General features: G+C 35.0%; 1 protein-coding gene across 1 annotated transcript in view; it reads left to right on the top strand.

Moving 5' to 3' along the window:
- GUCY1A2 (guanylate cyclase 1 soluble subunit alpha 2) overlaps window positions 1-18,206 on the top strand; it is a 324,528-nt gene extending 306,322 nt beyond the window's left edge. Inside the window, exon 8 of the mRNA XM_045837914.1 lies at window positions 4,102-18,206. Coding sequence (XP_045693870.1) covers window positions 4,102-4,309 — 208 coding nt within the window. The 3' untranslated portion in view covers window positions 4,310-18,206. The remainder of the gene's footprint in view (window positions 1-4,101) is intronic.
- The last annotated feature ends 2,734 nt before the right edge of the window (window positions 18,207-20,940 follow it).

Below are 20,940 nucleotides of genomic sequence, written 5' to 3'. Positions count from 1 at the left end.
TTTGGGGAATCCAAACATATATCTGAAGTGACTATTACATAGTATAGATAAAGAAAATCAACATCTACTGAAACAAAAAGAAAGTACTCAGTGCTGATGACATCCATATGGATTGTCATTAACTCCCCATCTGTATTGCAGGGCAGTTTTGTGGCAGAAAGTTGTCTTAGTGTCATCTTATTATTTACTGTAGGGCTCAGTTTGACTACGAATTAACGGATCTGGATTCCAGTTCCAGTGTGATAGCTGTCTTGCTACTTCCATGAGCAAATCACTGTAATTCACTGTGGACTCACTTTCACTCCCCATATATTTGTCAGAAGGGAATGTTTGGCTTTTGCATAGGGTTCTGTTGTGTGGATGTAATGAGATAAGGCATTTGAAAGAATGTCGAAATGTTAGAATGAACCTTGCTTTTCTATATCCCAAGTTAATATTATCATTATATAATATTTTTAAAGGAATGGTGAAATATAACTGTGTTTAAAAATTATTGACAAAGCAAAAATACTATTGTGGGGGCTTCCAGTCAAGATGGAGGTGTAGGTAGACATGCTTCACTTCATCGTGCAACCGTAAGAAGGAACACAACTAACTTCAAAATGAAAAACACCAAGAACTGCCAGAAAATCACCCAGAAAAACACCCAAAGCTGTATGGATATCTGACGACCAAGGATTTAAAGAAGCTATATTAATCCAGATGGGTAGGAGGGGCAGAGACTGAGAGTAGAGGCGGAGAGGATGCAGTGTTGCAGTGGTGAGCCAGGGGTGGTGAGGCAGCAGTGGCCAGTAGAATGGGTGATCCCACATTCATGTGTGGTGATAAAAATCAGGGGGACACCTTGTGAGCCAACCATCCCAGCCCCAGGCCAGACCATGTAGCCCAGGGTTCCAGTGCTGAGAAAAAGAAAGCCTCATAACTTCCGGCTGAAAACTCAGTGGGGCGTTAGGGTGGCAGAAGAAACTGCTAGTATCTCAGGAGAGCCTGGACCATGTACACACCCACTCAACCCTGGGAATCACAACCAGGACAGCAGCTAGAGGGGCACCAGTTGCATATGGGAAGTGGATGAAGTGACTGGAAAAGGTGCCAGACAAGCCTCAGAAATCACCACAACAGTGGCATTGTTCCCTCTTTGACTTTTTCCTCACAAGCCACAAAGCAGGGAAGTAGGTTGCCCAGCCCTGGCAATTCCAAAAGCTCTGCCCCATACATCCTAACACGTGTGCTAGGACAGGAGATCAAAGCATCTCTACTTAGTATGCAGACACAAGGAGGCTGACAAAATGAGGAGACAAAGAAATATGGCCCAAATGAAGGAACAGAACAAAACCCGATAAAAAGAACTAAGCAATGTGGAGATAGCCAACCTACAGGATGCAGAGTTCAAAACACTGGTGGTCAGAATGCTCAAATATCTCATTGAATATGGCAAAAGTATAAGGGAAGAAATGAAGGCTATACTAAGGGAAATAAAGAAAAATCCACAGGGAAACCAACAGTGAAGGGAAGGAAGCCAAGATTACAATCAACAATTTGGAACATAAGGAAGAAATAAACATTCAACCAGAACAAAATGAAGAAACAAGAATTAAAAAAAAGAGTTTAAGAAGACTCTGGGACACCTCCAAAAGGGCCAACATCTGAATCATAGGGATGCCAGAAGAGAAGAGGAAAAGCAAGAAATTGAAAACTTATTTGAAAATATAATGAAAGAGAACTTCCCTAATTTGGCAAAGGAAATAGATATACAAGTCCAGGAAGCACAGAGAGTCCAAAACAAGTTGGACCCAAGGAGTTCCACACCAAGACACATCATGATTAAAATGCCAAAATTTAAAGATAAAGAGAGAATCTTAAAAGCAGCAAGAGAAAAGCAGAGAGTTACCTACAAAGGGGTTCCCATGAGACTATTCTCTGACTTCTTAAAAGAAATTTTGCAGGCAAGAAGTACACAAAATGATGAAAAGCAAGGACATACAATCAAGATTCCTCTATCCAGCCAAGCTATCATTTAGAATTGAAGGGCAGATAAAATGCTTCCCAGACAAGGAAAAGCTAAAGGAGCCCATCGTCACTAAGCCATTATTATATGAAATGTTAAAGGGTCTCATTTAAGAAAAAGAAGGTCAAATCTATGAACATTAAAATGACAACAAACTCACAACTATCAACAGCTGAATCTAAAAAACAAAAACAAACTAAACAAACAACTAGAAAAGGAACAAAACCATAGATATGGACATCATTTGGAGGGTTATCAGCTGGGAAGGGGAAGGGGGGACTGACATAGGGAAAGGCATAGGGATTTAGAAACATACTTGGGTAGATACAAAATAGACAGGGGGATGTTGAAAATAGTATAGATGATGAAGAAGACCAAAAACTTATATGCATGACCCATGGACATGAACTAAGAGTGCAGGGCATCACTGGAGGGAAGGTGGGTACCAGATGGAGGGGGACAAAGGGGAAAAAGTTGGGGTAACCTTAATAGCATAATCAATAAAATGTACTTAAAAATTAAAACTTAAAAAGAAATAAAATGATAAAAATACTATGGTGCAACTCTGGTTTATAAAAGTAAATATAGATTTCTCATGTTATAAAAATTCTTAGTATTACCAACTGTTATTTTCAGAGAATATTTTTATCCATTAAGAATGTTTGAAAAGCAATGATTCATTTTCTTTTTTCCCTTAGTGTATAAATTATTATCATTGCTTGTGCAATGATCTTATATTTTCACATAATTTTTGTTTTTCTTATTGCTTTCTCTCTGTCACAAGGGTTGCTCTCCCCAACCCCTCTCTTACGTTTCATAACTTGTTAATGTTAACTTGTCTTACAAGGATGAGAGGAAAAGGTGATGCTTTGGCTCCATGATGCCTTCCAAGTAAGTCTAAACTTTTAATTTAGGTTTTCAGAGCTTTGTCTTAACCTACTACTTTGGCCTTAACTTTCTGACCTTATTCCTGATGTTATCAAATGGTTGGAAACGTGTTGGTCCTGATCATAATGTTCTTGTTTCTAAACTTTTGATTATGTTGTACTCCACATTCCGTTTTTTGAAAGTCTTCACATGTGTAATACCTCTCCTGTGAAGGCTTCGTGATCCTCCTACTGCAAATGTTTTTCCTCTTGTAGACTTACACACCATTTATATCTACTTTTCTTGTGGTATTTAGCCCATTCTGTTTTAAACTACTTTTATATTACTGTGTTGTTGTTTGTTTATTCAGTAATTATTTTCTGCTTATTTTATCCACTGTTTTTATTTCTGTTGATATAACTTTGAGCTTCTTTGGTTCAGTTCTATTTATCATTATACTTGGGTCTAGAAGATTTTTCCTAGGCAATAAGAAGCAGTCCAAGAGTCAGATCAAATTGAATTTCTGGACTACATTTTTATGCATGAGTATCAATCTGAACCTTTCATGGGACTGGGAAAGAGTACAACCTGTCTTTGTGTACTAAAAAAGGGTCTTTAAGTATGACTAGAAGGGAAGATTGCAGCTGTTTGACAAATAATGCTAGTGAGTTTAGAAAAATGTGTATTGCCAGAAACCAGTAGCCTGTATCAGGGGCACTCAAAGTCATGAATGGTGTTCTACAAAGCTAAATGCTTGGTCTGCACATCAGACACAAAGGATACACATTTAAAGCTTATCAGGAGTCTACAAAACATAGAAGGGGTGCTCTAGAATCTGGGCAGGTTTTCAAAACATAAATTGTAAATCCTTTATGTTTGAACAAAAACTTGTATTATGCAGTTTCCTTAGCCTCTTTTTAGGGAAAAATCAAATTTAAACAAATATATTCAAGTAATGCTATTTAGAAAGAAATCAACCTTGAACAAATATTTTCAAGTAGTACTAGGAACAGCTTGTTGTTGTTATTATTATTGCATGAGGGGATCTCTCCTGAGAAATAACATTTCCTAGTATTTGGAATTCTATGAAGGCCACATATCTACAAAGAAATAGTAGCATTAACATGAGCACAATCATTGACTGGGTTCCTGAGTCTTGAATTTTTGTCCATTTATTTACATTTCCCCTGCTTATTTGATTCACATTGTCAATATTTTCCTCTTAGATTATTAAAACGGGAAGAAAGTTTCACATTCATTCCTCGGTCCCGTGAAGAGCTTCCAGACAACTTTCCAAAGGAAATCCCTGGAATCTGCTATTTCCTGGAGATAAGGACTGGTCCTAAACAACCAAAGCCTTCTCTTTCTTCATCGAGGATAAAGAAGGTTTCCTACAACATCGGCACCATGTTCCTCCGGGAGACAAGCCTCTGAGACCTGCTACAGGTCAAAGACTTCACCAAAAGCACAAGCCCAGATCATGGGTCACGACAGGAGAGCAGTGTTGAGAACAAACAGCAGAATTGATGTTATGTCAGGCAATAATCCTAGAAAAAGGTGGGTGATGACTGTCAGTTAAAAACCTGGAGGGTAGGGGGAGGAATCAGGTGTGTCTGTTCATATGAGTGTTTTTGGTCATATATGTATTTTAACAAGTATGGGCCCTCTTTCCAAACTAACCAATAAATAGACTTCATGTTTTCTTGTTTGTCACACATACAAGTATCTTTCCCTATACATTTGTATCACTTTTAAGAGCCAGTTTTGATTATATATTCCTATATTTAGCAAGATGCTATGTGAAGAATATTTTCTAATTTTGTTTTTCTGAATAGACATTTCATATGTATATCATGGCAGTGTGGTAAACTTCCCAGCAGGAAGAACTGTAACTCCCCAAAATATTTTAGGAATGTTACCTATTTTTATACATATCTCTTCTAGATAATTACATTACACATAACATTTTCAGAGTCTGCTACTGTATAGTTGGTACATTATGTAACTCTAACCTATTAATTGGATATAGTTTTACTCATTAGTGCTCAGATTGAGAATACATATGACCAAGGATTTCAGATGATGAGAAAGCATTGTATGTCTGCTTAGAAAATATATCCTTTAGATTTGATTATTGTAGCATGGAACCCAGAAGAAATGGAATTTGCTAATAGCAGATGCATCTGTAACCAAGATTGAAGAAAGGTCTTTTTGCCATCTTCTAGCAAATACCAGTCAAAAATAAAATGCTCTCTACACTGGACACTTTTCAACTTAGCACTTACAAATACAGGTATTTATTGCAATGTACTAAACTGCATTCCAATGACGAGTAGCATACTAAATGACATGTCGTATTTCCCCACCCCCTTCATGGTGGGTGACTCCGAAGGCCACTCTTGGGAGCAAATTCCTGGATACTGACATTAGTGAGAAAGGTGTGGGACATTTTGCCAACAGTGTTGTTTCTTCTTGCATAATAAAAAGCAAGGAAATAAACCCTGTATTTTATGGCTTTCAGTTTAAAAAAAACTGTCTTCTGCAGTTTGATTGATTTAGGTTTTAAATTCAGTGAATCACCTTCAGACCACTGAAGTGTGGCTAACCTTTACACTTAGTAATCACCATAGTTACAGATAGGCTTCCATCTCATGTTCTGCTAAAATGAAGACCAGTTCCCAATAATTAGCACTGCATGAAAACATTATTACAGATACACCCTGAAATTTGGAGCACAGTGTGTCTAGGGATTTGCTTTTTTGAATCAGATGTAAAACCTAAGTTTCTATTAAGGCTAATGAGCAGGAAATATTTGTTTCCTTAAAATCTTAGGGTATCCATTTTCTTACTATAGTAGGTACAGTCATTAATAGCTTATGTCTTCTGAATACAATGTATTTCTTCTTCTGGTCAGAGATTTTGGCTCCATTATGATTTTGTTATGATATAACTCAGCTAAAGAGCATATTAACTACTGTCAATGTCATTGTGAGGCTGAATTAGTGTTTTTAAGTTCTCTAAGTGTGTAACTAGAAAACATTGACAGACATGCAAAGTATATGTTACAATGGTGATCACTTTTATAATTGTTGAACTCCATCTAGCCCTGAAGCTTATGAGGACACTAGGGTAACATTCTTCATGTGGGGCGGGACCTAGACCTGGAGCTCTCTGAATCCTTGCCTGTCTCTCTCTCTTCCCTGCATCTAGGTCTCTGTTTTTAACTACATGGGGTTAGATGGCCAGGGCGTTTATGAGAGGCTGTGTAGGCTGGGGACTAGGTGCTCTCATGGGAGTAATCACTCACAAAAGAACTCTTTAGGGCACTTGGAGATTAACACACTTCCTTCATAGGGAATGAAGGCAAGCTGTACAGTCCTCATGCCGAGAATAGGGAATCCCTGAGCTGTGTTGGTGGGCTCCTTACAGTGCAGGAGCATGGGAAAGAACCCAGCTCACTGAGGTCATTTATGCTTATTCTGCACAGTAACTAAGAGTTTATTATGATATGGTGGATCAATAAATGTTTTGGCAGTAAACAATGTATTATGTAACCATAAGGCTGAAAGAGACTCCCAGGAATCATCCAATCTATTTCTCTGCTGCTTGTAAAGATTCATTTAGGCAACTATTCTAAGCATATAGTTATTCTCTCTATACTTATGATCACCTATGGGAAGCATATTCTAAAAGCATCATTGGAAATCTACTTTATTATCAGCCATGGTAATAGGGCCCAAAACAAGAATTGTATATGCATTCAGTTTGTCAGAAGAATAACAAACTCTTTCTTAGTTTATATGATTTTACTTAGAGAAGAAGTAGCATTTACATTGTCATAAATGTCACAATGAAGAATATGCCAGAGACCTACTAAATATCACAGGCATGATATAAGCTACATTTTTCATGCACTATAGTCTACATATATCTTTAAAGCTATAGCCTGAGAAAATCGTTCAATCTGTTAGCATTTTGCCAATTTAGTACAATTGATCATTGTAGTTAAACTATTGCTGTATATGTTTGCAAGGTACAGTTTAAAATGGCTGTTCACTCTAGTTGTAGTCATAGAATTTGGAAGCTGTGAAAAAGCATCGTATTTTTGTCTTCCATATTTCCATTAGCAATTGTGGCTATAACAAGGGGTGGTAGTTGTTCTTTCATCTGACTAATATCTATACAGTCTTCTCACCTACAAACCACTACACCCATCATTCATTTTAGCCTGGCAGATTAAAAGGAGTTTAAATGGATGAGCCATTGAAATCAAGTAGTATTAAATTGGGGAAATGGCTTTAACCCACTCTCCAGGGATACTTTAAATATAACTTGGCACCTGTAGCTCCTGTTTTAGTGTTCTTTCAAGCAAAAGATTGGGAGAAGTCACTTTATGACTAGTCACCAGGACCACAGCTTTTCACTGGCATCAGCATCGTTGTGATGGAGATGAGGTCATCATTTGGAAATAAGTCAGTTATCTAACAAAGTCAGAACCCCCAATATGTACCCAAAACATACTGCACAGTATGTGCTTTGTGAACCTTAATAGCTAATATCAGCCATAATTAAAAAATAATACTTGATGTCTAGAGAAATGCTGTATAGTATGGTGTGGAGAAGGATCCAAATGTTTAAAATCTTCCCTGATATTAATCTCTTCTCTTATGTTTTAAATTATTTGGGGTTTAGTTTTTAACCCCTGACTACATGGCTGTCCAGTGAGTGATGACCTGCTGAGACAGACACTGGTGACTGAGACTGGAGAAAGGTCTGTGGATCCAGCACTTCAGTGTGACCTCTCGTAGTCTCACTGTTGTTCTGCTTGTCTGGTGACAGTGGTATTGAGACCATAGTGTTTTATAATGAAAATGCAAAAGTGCATGCCTCTTCTAGAAAAACAGAGCAGAAGAGGACAACAACCTAAAGTACTAATTTACAAGTGCAGCAAAGCTTTTAATTTTACAAGTTCCTCCAAAGAGTTCTAGCAATAGAGCAAAATTAAATTGATACATACAAAAGGCAAAGCCACAGAGAAACTGGAAAACCACCAGGCTCTGTGTTTTGTACAGAATCAAATTGCTACCAATTCAAATAGTGTGTTTCGGGTTGTGAGGTATGAAGAGAGAGCACAAGATTATGACCATCATTAAATATATTTTGGAAAGGCTCTCAGGGTTCCTGACTTGTTAAAGGCAGGTGTTGTGGATTATCAGGGTAGAGAGTAAAACTTCTGCAATGAGCATCTTGTCATGCATTTTGAGTACTGCCTATCCCATGCCCAGACCCTTTCTTACTCCCTGATGCCACTGGAAACCATCCCGCCCACTCAAGCCTGGCCCCATGAAACACCGTCGTCTGTACCTCTGAACCTCACATGGACACCAAAAGAGTTTCTGAGGCCTGTTTCAGGCTGATAGGAAGATTCACACAACTTCAGGCCCAAGTAACAATGCACTTCTGAAGTGAACTAACCATCCCAGTTGTGCTGGGGGCACTGTTGACATCAACGCTTCTCTCTGCTTTTTCTTCAAAATACAATCTGACTCCAAGCATTTGATATAACTTCATTGAATATTCCTTTGAATGAATTATATATGACTTTACATAGGCTGTGGGTGGCACCAGATGCTGTTCAGCCAACAATACCTATACTCTTGAGACCAACAACCAAGTCTCATATTATAACCTGTGGGTACTTCTGTGATGAGATTACAGATCTTGAACTACAAAAACTGGCATTTCAGAGGCTTCTATGAACATGTGTTATGAGATACAGCCTGAAAACCATAATGCATGAAGAGCCAACTCATTAAAGTTTAACATATTCCCTTCTGAATGATGATTCTTATAGGTAGCTCTGACATGAATATATATTTTTTGATATGAATATACTTAATTCACAGCCAGCTGATTTAACACACATAAATTGTGTTAAAATGACTGAACAAATTTTATTGTTAAATGTGTAAATTGATCCCAACTATAGACTCAATTTCAAGATCTTTGTGGTAGGAACTAAAGAACAGACACTGATATTATCTAAAGATTAACATAAATTGTCAGGATATATTAAGATAGTGTGCAAAATTCTTTCCTCATGCTTGATTCAAACAATTGAAACCTCACTATTGTTCTACCACTTTTTGGTTTCTTTTCCTCCTTTGTTTCTTCTTTCTTCCTTCTTTCTTTCATTGAAAGAAGTCATTGCTATGTTTATAACATAGACAGAATCACAGTCAATCTCATGTTGTAAAATAGTTTGTTTTATAAAGTAATGAATATTCTTGTGTGTGTGAGTGTGTGTGTGTGTGTGTGTTGAATGTAACTATTTCAAGGTTAAAAGGAGTGGCATTCTGGGAGGAATTGGGATGTAGAAAAGTTAAGTTAGTGTCTTTATTTCTAATATGTTGTGACTGATCAGTCAAGTGTCTTATTGCTGTCCCATTTGTGTTAAGAAATTATACTGTTCAATGGTTCAACTCATCAACTTGGCAGTATCTGGCTGGCTTCAAACAAATTACCTGGGAAGCTTTTAGGAATACAAATTATTAGGCTTTACCTTCAGAGATTTGGATTCAGTAGGTCTCAGGTTAGTAGGTCTCAGGAATCATAGTTAGAAAATCACTCTAGGTAATGCTAATATGTTGCCAGATTTGGAGATCACTGAAGAGTATTCAAATAATCTCAATTACTAGGAATAAATACAAGTTGAATGAGACAGCAATATATTATTTTATTTGTAGTTATTTTGAAAGCTAAATATTCCAAGCTTCATAGTATTATTTTTTCACAAGTTTTAATTTTAGCTTTGGTTTAAAATTTATTGTCTGCTTTTTGAGTATGAGTCTTCAAAATTATTAGAGACAAATAAACACTGATGAATACTGCTCACTGTAAGGCTAGTAGGCATACTGGACATGGTCCCATTTTCTTAATTACTACCTGAAGTGTGCAGTACATCACAGAATTTGCTGATCCTCACCATCAAGATATCAACTATGAACTTCTGGACAGAGAAGGAAATGTCAAAGTGATAGCCTTATTTCTGACTACTTTGATGTTTATGTTATAAAAAATCAACTTGATACTTAGTCTCACTTTGTACTTTTGACGTCGAACTGTACATTCATCTAAAAGGATTCCCTAGCAATACCTTGCAACAACCTTTTAAGCAATAATTTAAGCCATGGTGGTGATACCATCTGAACCTTGCACTTTTTTGCATGTCATAGAGCTTTTAGGGAAATAGAGATATGTTCTATATAAGCAATAATATAGCTGCTGTGGACTTTGAAAAAATATTCACCATTTTAAAACAGTAAAATGAGCAGCAAGTGATAAGTCAGATAAAAATTATCTGAGAAAATTACATGCTTAATCTGTTCTCTCAGAAGTCTTTCAGTTGCACACATGCTTTAAGGCAATTAATATACTCTTGTCAGATTATTTCTGTCATATAATTTTCAAAATACCCATAATAGTATTTCTCTCAAGAAATGTGTATGTATGTAATGTTGTCCAAATTTTCAGATCTTCACAGTGTATAATACTAAGGAGCAGTTAAGAACAGATACCTGAGTAGAAGTAGAACACATGTTGGATGAATTGACTGAGAATGTAGGCATTATGAAAATATAGATGGGTCTTGGGACAATTAATGCAACTGTAGCTTTGATGAGGTTTTAGAAGATGAAAGTTTAGAGATAAAAGGAGCTTATTACCACTGTTTTCTATGAAGACAAGTGTTTAGTAAGTGTAATAGTATTTTGGTTTCAGAATATGGTTGAAAATCATATGTAGTATAATTAAGAAACATCTGAAAATGATTATGTAGTCATATTGAAAATAACCTGCTCCTCTTAGCTATTTTGATAATAGTACCAGAGCTTGCAGATTTCAAAGGGAATAATTTATATAGTTTTACTTCTTAAAATATAATTTTAATCAAATGTGCCATGGTCAATAATATTCAGTCCTTTGATAGTTAAATTGCCCTTCCATAATTTAGAATAATGTATTGGGATTACAGCTAAAAGCAACTGGTAAACTTATGATACATTAAGGATCTTCTAATGAACAGATTATTATTTAGCAAATCATATGAGCTTTACTCCATTCTTAAGCCTGTAAATAAGATTATAGCTCCTATTATTGTCTAGCTGGGTAAACTCTCTTCTAATCATGAATCTGAACACAACTGGAATGGTGAGTGGGTTTGCTAGTATTTTAAGTTCCCATTAACTATGGCAAAACTTAAATTAGCATCTTCCTACCCACAGTTGAGAAAATTCCCCTATACAAATCAAATAGGATTGTTGACTCACTGAGAAAGTTTTGACAGATGTCTTTTTGTATTCAATCAATGCTTAACACTTAATAAGCATGCTTTTGACTATTATAAATAATGAAAATAGCTTGAAACTATTAAATTATAGTGAATTTATCCTCTCAGTTAATTCATCTAGTTGCAAACATCATTCTTAATATGATATTTAAGTACTGTTGCTTAATATCTGAAAGCAGAAGACACAAGCAAAACTAAATGGCAAGCCTAAGTAATTGGTTTATATTCAAACTTCCTCTGTGGCCTTTTCACTCTTTGTAGATAAAGAAGAGATACTACCAAATATATTTTTAACATGGTCTACTAAATATAATTAAATATAAATAAGGCAGTAATAGAGGTAAAAATCAGAAACATGCAAAATTGCTTCTCATACCACCTCACTTTTTAAAGACTGTTTCTCCTTTTATGTTATCTGACAGTTAATTATACATCAGTCTCAGGACACAGGGACAGATGAAACAGTGACATGGGCAAGGGCTTTGGGTGAGATGGATCAAAGAGATCTACTTGTTGTCTTCATGACAGCATAGATACTCTGAAAGCAGACACGGTTTACATAATAGAGATGTGGTTTAATGAGAGTTAGATGATTTATTTAACTGGTGGTCTTCTTACTTTAAAAAGAGGGGAGAAGAATCCTTTAGAAGCCATTTTCAGTGTTGTTAGGGGGTCATGTCATCCTTTCAGCAGCCGCACAGATCAGTGAAGCTGGGATTCCAAACTCCCTGAGCTGCTGTGTACAGGAACCCCATGAAGGTGGCAGACAGCACTAATCTTGGTTACACTGATGATGGTAAATGAAAGTGTCAGAACAGCTATACTGAAGGAATGAAAAGAGCCAACTACCAGCTCTGCCACATGTCACAGAAAGGCTGTTAAAATTAGCACAAAAGAACAAACTATCAGAGTGCAGTTGATAAGAAAATAAAACTCCCCTCCTTCCTGCCTTTATAGCATTCCTGGCTGAGCTAACACTCAGTGAGAAAAATACAATTCAATTTCATACATCCTTTTTAAAAAAATTCTGACATTATAAAAACTATCCTTCCCTGGTTTTGAAACTTAATCACAAAGAATGAGAAATATTTATGTCCTAAAATCATTGCTGGGCCTATACTATATTCTATGTTCTTCACATTGCTCTCAAGTGAGGTTTTGGGCGCTAGCAAAACATGTGCTCAACTTTAGAGCAGGTGGAAGCCTTTCTGACCTGACCAGCCTCCTCATCTCATTCAGGGGTTCTCCAGGGAGTTGGAGCCCGGGAGAGAGTCACCCCATAGCATTTGATGGCGTGCAGTGGGAGAGATGAAGATGACTCTGTCTTCCAATATTAAAAGTGCTTAGGTAACTTCTTACTATCATCCAAAGATGTTTCACTTACACATAATTGATTAATTCAAGCAGAGTTTGATTAGAACAGAAATTTTAAAAGGAGGAAACAAACCTGAACAATTTTTAATCAGAATAATCAGTTAGAAAAATAATTTAGGATAAAGATTTGCTGTTTCAGAAGAGTCAGCTTACTTATTTCCAAAAGTCAGAATGCTAGAGCCTTTTGAATGTTTTCTAAATGTATCATGTTTTACAACACTGAGAAAGATGAACAATTTTGTTGATGTAATATTTCTTGAGGTTTTATCCCCCATAGATAACATATAATTATAAATTATATTTAAATTGTTTTTTCTCCATGTTCTTTTTTCTGGAAGAAAATAAAAATGTAGACAATGTCATAAATAAGACAAACTTACAAATTGTGACATTGAGCCATGGTTTGCAAATTTGGTAACATTCTTTTACCTGAAATAATAAACTATTTTTAATAATATAAGGGTTAAGGATAACGGTCAAAGAATACTGTATTTAGACTTGTTCAAATTTGCATATAGGGCAAAACCTTTCAAACTTCTCAGAATAAAATCTGAGTCAAAGCTAATTTAGGTTAAAATAATTTGAACAACACATGACCTCTAATAAGAAACTATGCGTTTCCATACCCAATGGAACCTCAAATCCTAAAACAATTCCATTATTGCCTCCCAAGAAGCTTTCCTTTATGGCCAATATCACTAATTTTCAAGCCTAGTAAGAGAGCATGGGTTTCTTTTGAGACAGGTGATCTGTATCATTATATTTGTGTATAATCACTTAAAAGACTCCCTTCTTTTTTATAGCTTTTTTGGTTCAAAGCATCCTAGTTAAAGTGGAGCAAAATACTAAAGTGGCCAGATAGTTTTTCAACAATGTGAAACCTCCCTTCAAATTTTATTTGTATAAATCATCATGTTGAAATAAAAACCCAGCTTTGGCTTGGAGTCTTAAATAAATTGATTTTGTGTTATTTGATGAGAAATTATTGTCAAGAAGAAGAAATTAATTCTTATAGTAGATTCCATTTTAGCCAAGAAGGATAAGGTAAACTAGATGACTGTATAATTATCTATAGTAATTCAGGGAAATTTTTTAATTTTTTATTTTTGGTCTTGTGCAAAGATAATTACTCATGGATAGCAGCCAAAATTATTATTCTTATTTTTTTAATTTGTTTCAAGTGTATCACCAAGCACTTATAAAATCCATTCTTTTCATTCATTATGTAACTCAATGACCTTTAATAATTGGTACTCATTGCCCTTTCTTTTGATCCTTAAAAATACTTTTTTTATCCTGTCCAAAAGAATTCTCCTACTAAAATGCAAATGAGTACCTGAGTATAGAAAGTATCCTATCTTATGAGTATATATGAAGTACTTTAGCTGGATTCAGCTGGACTGCAAAAAAAATTAAGAAAGGACACCAACATGGAATAGGAAAAGAGATAGCAAAATCAAATTTTGCATATATTTAAATTATGTCTATAGCCCAACGCTGCTAACCAGGAACAAAAGCTAAAAATAGGTGGGAAGGTTAACTGATTACAGTTGACCCTTGAACAATACAGGTTTGAACTGTGCAGGTCCACTTACACATGGATTTTTTCTAACAAATATACAATTGGCTCTTTAATCTCCAGATTTTGCATTCATGGTTTCAAGCAACTGCAGATAGAAAACAGTATCTTCAGTCTGTGGCTGGGAATCTGTGGATGCAGAAGGCCTACCGCATGCAACGTCCCATGCCATTTCATATATGGGACTTGGACACCCATGGATTTGGGTATCTGCCGGGGTTCTAGAATGAATCCCTCTCAAATACCCAGGGACAACTGAGTTTTTGGGGATTCACAGTTATATGTGAATTTTCAACTTCATAGGGATTGGTGGCACTAACTTCTCACATTGTTCAAGGGCCAACTGTATAGATACTAAACATAGTATTAATATTTAACAGAATATGAAATTCAACATGTCAAACTTTGATAAAACAGAAACCTAAGTATGTTAATAATAGTGAAACTATTAAAAGGAACAAAAATAACTTCTTGTGTTATGTATACCCACCAGTATAAAAGTTTTCTGTTGGGAAAGCTTGGTATTATGTCTTCAATCAATACTGGCTATATGATCTAATTAAATATTAGTATATTCTTTATGAGAATGATAACCCATGCAAGAGTCTAAATATTGAGTGTGGCTATAATTTGAATATCAACAGAATTTAATATTATTTCTTGATGACACTGCTGGTGAACGTTAACATGAGTGGGCTATATGTAAAGGTATTATGTGAAGTAAAGTAATTAGGTTCTTAAAGTTTGTCAGTATCCTCAGCCTCTCTTTCTATTTTTTTATTCTTGCTTTCCTTCCCTTCCCCTCCCTTTTTCCCTTCCTTCTTTCCCTTCTTGCCTCCTTTCCTCCTCCTCACTTTCCTTCTCTCTCTTTCTCTTTCTCTCTCTCTCTCTCTCTCTCTCTCTCTCTCTCTTTCTGTTACTCTCACTCTTAGAAGGATGTGAAAACAGAATTTATTATTCTGGCTGGCCCCCCCATTTCAATGTTACATGGTTGAACACTGTGGGATAGTGGGTAAGGAAACAAAGGTGGACATTAGATGTAGATCATTTGGATTAGAAATTGATCTAGCCCAAATGAGAAAATTGAGACCTGGGCTTCCAGAGACTTCATATGTTAAGAGAAACATGGGTCTAAAAAGTATATATGTTGTTTGTTTTAGCTGAATTTAAACATTTTCTTAAGAGGTATTAGGGCAAATCTTTTAGGACAACCTCATATTTTTCCTGTGCAAACACCTTAATTTAAAAAAATTCTTTTATTTTTAAATAGTAAATTTTTACTTGAGTATCACACTGTCAAAGATTGAAACAGAAAAAAGTATCTTTTTTATTTGTAGGGAAATCATTTCCTAAAAACTACTTCCCAATAAGGTGAACATACCAAATACTACTTGATTTTACTCTCTTTACCCAGAAGTAACTGATTAACAGTCATGCTTCCTGTTTAGCCCTCTGTAACTCAGTTTCACACAGCATGGTGTTTTGAATCTTTTGTGAGGGTTTGAAAACATTTGCCATCAATTTTATAAGGCTACTCTATTGAAAAAGCAACATACAATGTATTTCATAATTGTTAGCTCTGTGTCTTTGAGATTTTAACATATATTCAAATAGCTATTTGTAACCACAGCTTTTACTTATTTGCCAGAATTAACAAATTACCAAGTTCTTAAACACAAAAAGACACAGGTTGGATCATTTTGCGATACCTCAAGGTATAATCATTTACAAATCTCAATTCAAAGCCATTTTTTCCCCAGGGAAAATTCAATTACTTGTAGCAGAGTTTTTTATTCATAAGGAAAAAAAGTAAAATATCTTATTTGAAAGAATAAGAATGAGGAAGACATAAGAGTATGCTTTTGCATTTTAGGTACTCTTGACACTACAATAATTTTAACAGTACTTTAACAAGATTTAAAGAATCTTTAATTTCTAAAACTAAATATTTTATCTTATTCATGTTTTTCTTATGTTAGTGTACTATTATTACATTCAAAATACTTAACACATTGTCTCCATGATGTTTATTTGTGTTCAGTAACAGAAAATATATAAAAATAATACAGCTTTTTTTTTCTCTGGAAAGATATGCTTCACTAAATCAAATGCCTCTGATTTTCGGGTCTTATTCTCATCTGGACTTCTTTGTCACACACCTCAGGGTTCCTCTACTCTATCACATCAGGTAGTCAAACAAAGATAAGGATATGAGAACTTCAGAGAATTAAAAACTTCTAAAAGGAAGAATTTCTGTGTTAACAGATTATGTATTTAACACTGATCAAATTATTTTGGAACTGTGAGAAAAACAGGCAGCTACCATATAAATTGACAGTTATGAAACTGCCAATTAATTTCTTCCTGTGATTTTCAGTATTAAGAAAGCATTTGTCTTGAAATGATAGACAATCATAATACTTATTCAAATTAAGAAATAAGACCCTTAATAACTTTATCATTTTTTATTTCTTGAGAGAAACATTTTTAATAATGAATGTAAAAATAGAGGAAATGTAGTTGAGAAAAAAACAAAAGAAATTAAGATGAAATTTGCATAGCTGCGATCCACAGTCCCATTTTTCCCTCTATTTTGTTATCTCCTGCTGAATTGATATGTAAGGCCCAATTTGGCAAGCTACTAATTGTCTCCTCTAAGAATCTGGAGATGAGCAAAAATTACTCTATGTGGAAACTGAATCACATCATCATGGTTGGTTATGCTTACTAGGGAAGTCAGGTTAGGTTCAAATAGAAAAAAATAGTTAATGGTTTTTCAGAGTCGAATGAACAGAATTTTCCATATTAAAAAAATCTTCCTGAGAATTTTGCCTTGAAAACACTCAAAAGTTTTATAATGGCTGCCTGTTACTCATTATAGCATTGTTAATCAAGTGACAAAACTGCCTGATTATGCTTTTAAAATGAATTAAGTGCATTTCAGAAATAATACATATCATTCTTTATTTCAAAATCTACCTACCTGACTTCTGACTTTTCAGCTGTGAGTAGTCATTTACAAAACCAAAGGGTCTCATATCCCAAACAGTACTTTAGATAAAAAAAAATGCCTGCTCATTTCAATGCATATGATAAACAGCCAATGCATCTCCATCAAACATTCCAGAGTATATAATAATAAATAGGATTCGCAACCCACTTAGTAAAAATACATAGTTACAATATACTGGGCCTTCTTTCACTTCCTCTGCATGGGGTAGGTTTCACTTAACCAGACACATGATTATTTTAATGTTTCATCCAATTCATTACTGTAATTTCACAGGTCTAAATTTTTGGTTTGGTCTGCAATGTAAATAATATTGTATATCTGCTATTTTGCTATCAGATTATACTTTGTGAATCATTTCTTTTAAAAATCTACTTATCGCAAACTTATATTACAATATCATCAAATAATACCAGGTAAATATACTAATAAATCTGTAGGGCATGGTTAAATTACACATAGTTTGAAATATCAAGCTATTTTTCATGTTTTAAAAGATGAATGCATCTCCTAAGCCTGTACCATTAATTTAAAAATATGTTTCATTTAGTGTTTCATATTATATTTTAAAATAGTTTTCTTTATTCAGTAGTACAGGTTTAGAGAAATGATAAAACATGTCTCATTTCACTAGAATTTTAAGAATACTAGTAAATGTAAAAGTATGCAAGCACTTATAGGGTTATAAACATCTACTGTATCTTTTTGCTTTTCATATTATACCACTTTTTATTTGATTATGTTTATTTTTAATTATGTTAAATCATGCACAATGTAAATAGCGTGTTTCATTATGCCAAATGTCTTTGTATTTCACACTGTAGAAAGGTAAATTTGTATATGAAAAATAAGTGATGAAAACCTGGGTTTCTTATAAAACAGAGTAGAAATGATAGTAGCGTGTTATATTTACATAATTCATTACAAAACTATCTGTTTAAGTCATGCATTTATTTACTGTATAAATCTAAATTGTCACATTACTGTATAAATCAAAATATTTAAACCAATAAATGATTCCAAAAAGAATGAGTCATAGATTCTTTTGAGCATATTTTTTCATACTATGAATGACAATGACTAAGAGTATGAATGAACAGTAAATGAAAGACTGGGAAACGAATGAATGGAGTGTTCTCAATGCATTATCATTATGGCCAGTAACGACACTTCTGACGCAATTATTAGGCAGGGCCAATTTTGAATTATGTTTCTAATATGAAGTGTTGTTTAAGTGTGTGACATTTGATATTATGCCAACCTGAGATTAATCCCAATGTGTCATTTACTAGCTAAGAAACTATCAGAAAATACACCTGTTCCATTTGACAGTTGTGCTCTGGCAGCCTAGATTTCCTTGGGAGGAAAACTCTCATCTCTCTTGTTAAACCCCAACATGGGGAGACTGACTCGAGTCTCTTGTTAAGACAAGGTGAAGCTCTTTTAGAAGTTATCAGTTTCCGCTTTTAGTGCATAATTTATTTGATGCTTTCACTTCAGAGAAGGCAATGGCTTTACATTTTATAATGCCTCTCAATGATGGGTCTAAGACTAATAAGCCTTTATCTCTCAATACAGAATGATTGAGAGACCAACCTAAAGTTACATTTATGTTGTTAAATTACAAATGAATGGCAAGGAATCTGTTGAATTTAAGTGAATTCTATGCAAACCTCTTTTAACAACATTTGATTCAGGTGGCCTCAGTCTCAGGAATCCCCATGAACTATGTTGTTTTAACACACAACTAACTATGCAAGACTACATGCATTACAACTCCCTCCAAAGGCTATGTTTACAATATTGGCTGTCTTTAAATTATAGTCTCCAAGATTCATTTATGCGGTGCCTTCTGTGCAACAAAATGAGTGCTGGTCAGTAGGAAGTAACCATTCATCAGAATGCAGCTACAGGCAGTGCTCTCACCTGCTTTATCACATGGGTACTGGGATCTACTGCTTAATCAAAATTAAAGTATATTGTATTATTCTACACATCATTGTACTATGTTCTTGGCTCTGATATATTAATGCATTTCTGCTATTTCTGCTAAAATCTACTTCCTCGATTATATTAAATATGCTACAGAATATCCTAGCTAAGCTAAAGAAGTAATTGGATGAATGAGGTTAGCTGTGTATTTGCATGAGCTAATTTATATGAAGAAATGGATTCATATGCTAACAAGAAGGAGGAGATATAGGTTGGCTCTGAGGGAACAGACTGATAAAAGTTGGAAAATGAGAAAATAATGTGGTATCTGGTCTCCAGCCTGGCCCCAGAAAATAAATGTGAGCTCTTATAGGAAGAAATTTTAAAAATCCAAAGCTAAAGGAGCTGTTCTGCTAGGCCCAAGTGATTCCTGGGCCACAAAGAATGCTGCATCACAGTACATATGATAAATTTGGCATTTTACCTATCAAGGCCTGTTTAAACTTTAGAGAGAGGATTAAATTTAAAATGTCACTGAGTTTGTCAAATTGAGGTCACATCAAATAAATCTGTGGCATAATTCAATATAACACATAACGTGTTTGCTATCACCAAATCCTGAAGTACATGCTTTAGAAACTTCATCCTCACCAAAAGCATCTTGGTTTGTGCCTTTATGGATATTACTTGTGCAATTATCTCTTATCTAGACACACACTTCACAAGCTGTGGTCTCACTGGAGCACTTGTGTGTAATCTTTTCTTTGTTCATAAAGAAAGAATTTTTCATGAACTCAAATCAGTTCAATTTGGAAAACTGTTTTGAATTTGGAGCTTAACAGAAAACCTACTTTAGATGTATTGAGGGATATTGTTGACAGTGGTTTCTTTTGTTTTCATATTCTTTACTTTTCTAGAACACTTGCCCCTTGCCCTGACCTACCCAGAGAACACTTATTCACTCCTTAGAATGGCCACTCTTATCTCTTCCTCTGTGAAATTTCCCCGATTTCCTCTCCAGGACCCTTTACCACCACTATTGGAAGAAAGTTATGCCAGCCTTAGGAAACTCAAAGAGAAGAGAATCATTATTCATTAATAACCAGTAATTAAAAAGCAAGTTCTGTCTTTTTAAATGGGTATACAAGCAAGTGTACTTGACTCAATGGTGTTTTATTTTTTAAGGTAACAAAGCCATATTGGCCCATGAAACTAAGAATTCAGGCTTCAGGTGTGGTGACCACAAACTGTATTATCTGTGATTCCACGCTCTTGTGTCTGTTGTCTTGGTCCTTACTCTGGCTCCCCTCATGGACACAGAATGGCTTCAGTAGCACTATTTTTCAGTCACTGAAGAAGTTCCTCTTTTTTCTTTTAAGTAATGTTCTGTGTAGATAGATGTAAAGCCTGAAGTAAATCTCAAGTAATGACTTTGACCTAAGGAGTACTGTGTTCTTACTGTGCTTTAAACCCACCATAGTTTAAAGAGAGAGCAAATTATACTGTTAGCTTGTGGCAATAAAGCACATCTACATAGCTTTGGACTGGCTATTATCTAATGGGGAAGGGATGGAGTAGATTCAAGGAGGTCGCCATAATGATGCAAAATATTTCAGGATTATTTAATCTCTTCAAGGACCACCTAGAATATGCAACCTATTTTACACACAATTGGTCACAGTACAGCCAAGTGAATGTACATACAGTCCCTGGCTTACAATGCTATGACTTAATGATTTTCAACCTTACAATGGAGTGAAAGTGGAAACCATACTTTGAATTTTGAATTTGATCTTTTTCCAGGCTAGTGATATGTGGTAAGA

This window comes from Phyllostomus hastatus, unplaced genomic scaffold, assembly GCF_019186645.2.
Source record: "Phyllostomus hastatus isolate PE091 unplaced genomic scaffold, TTU_PhHast_1.1 phas_contig_113, whole genome shotgun sequence".
NCBI classification, from domain to species: domain Eukaryota; kingdom Metazoa; phylum Chordata; class Mammalia; order Chiroptera; family Phyllostomidae; genus Phyllostomus; species Phyllostomus hastatus.
This window is presented reverse-complemented; position numbering and strand designations above follow the sequence as displayed.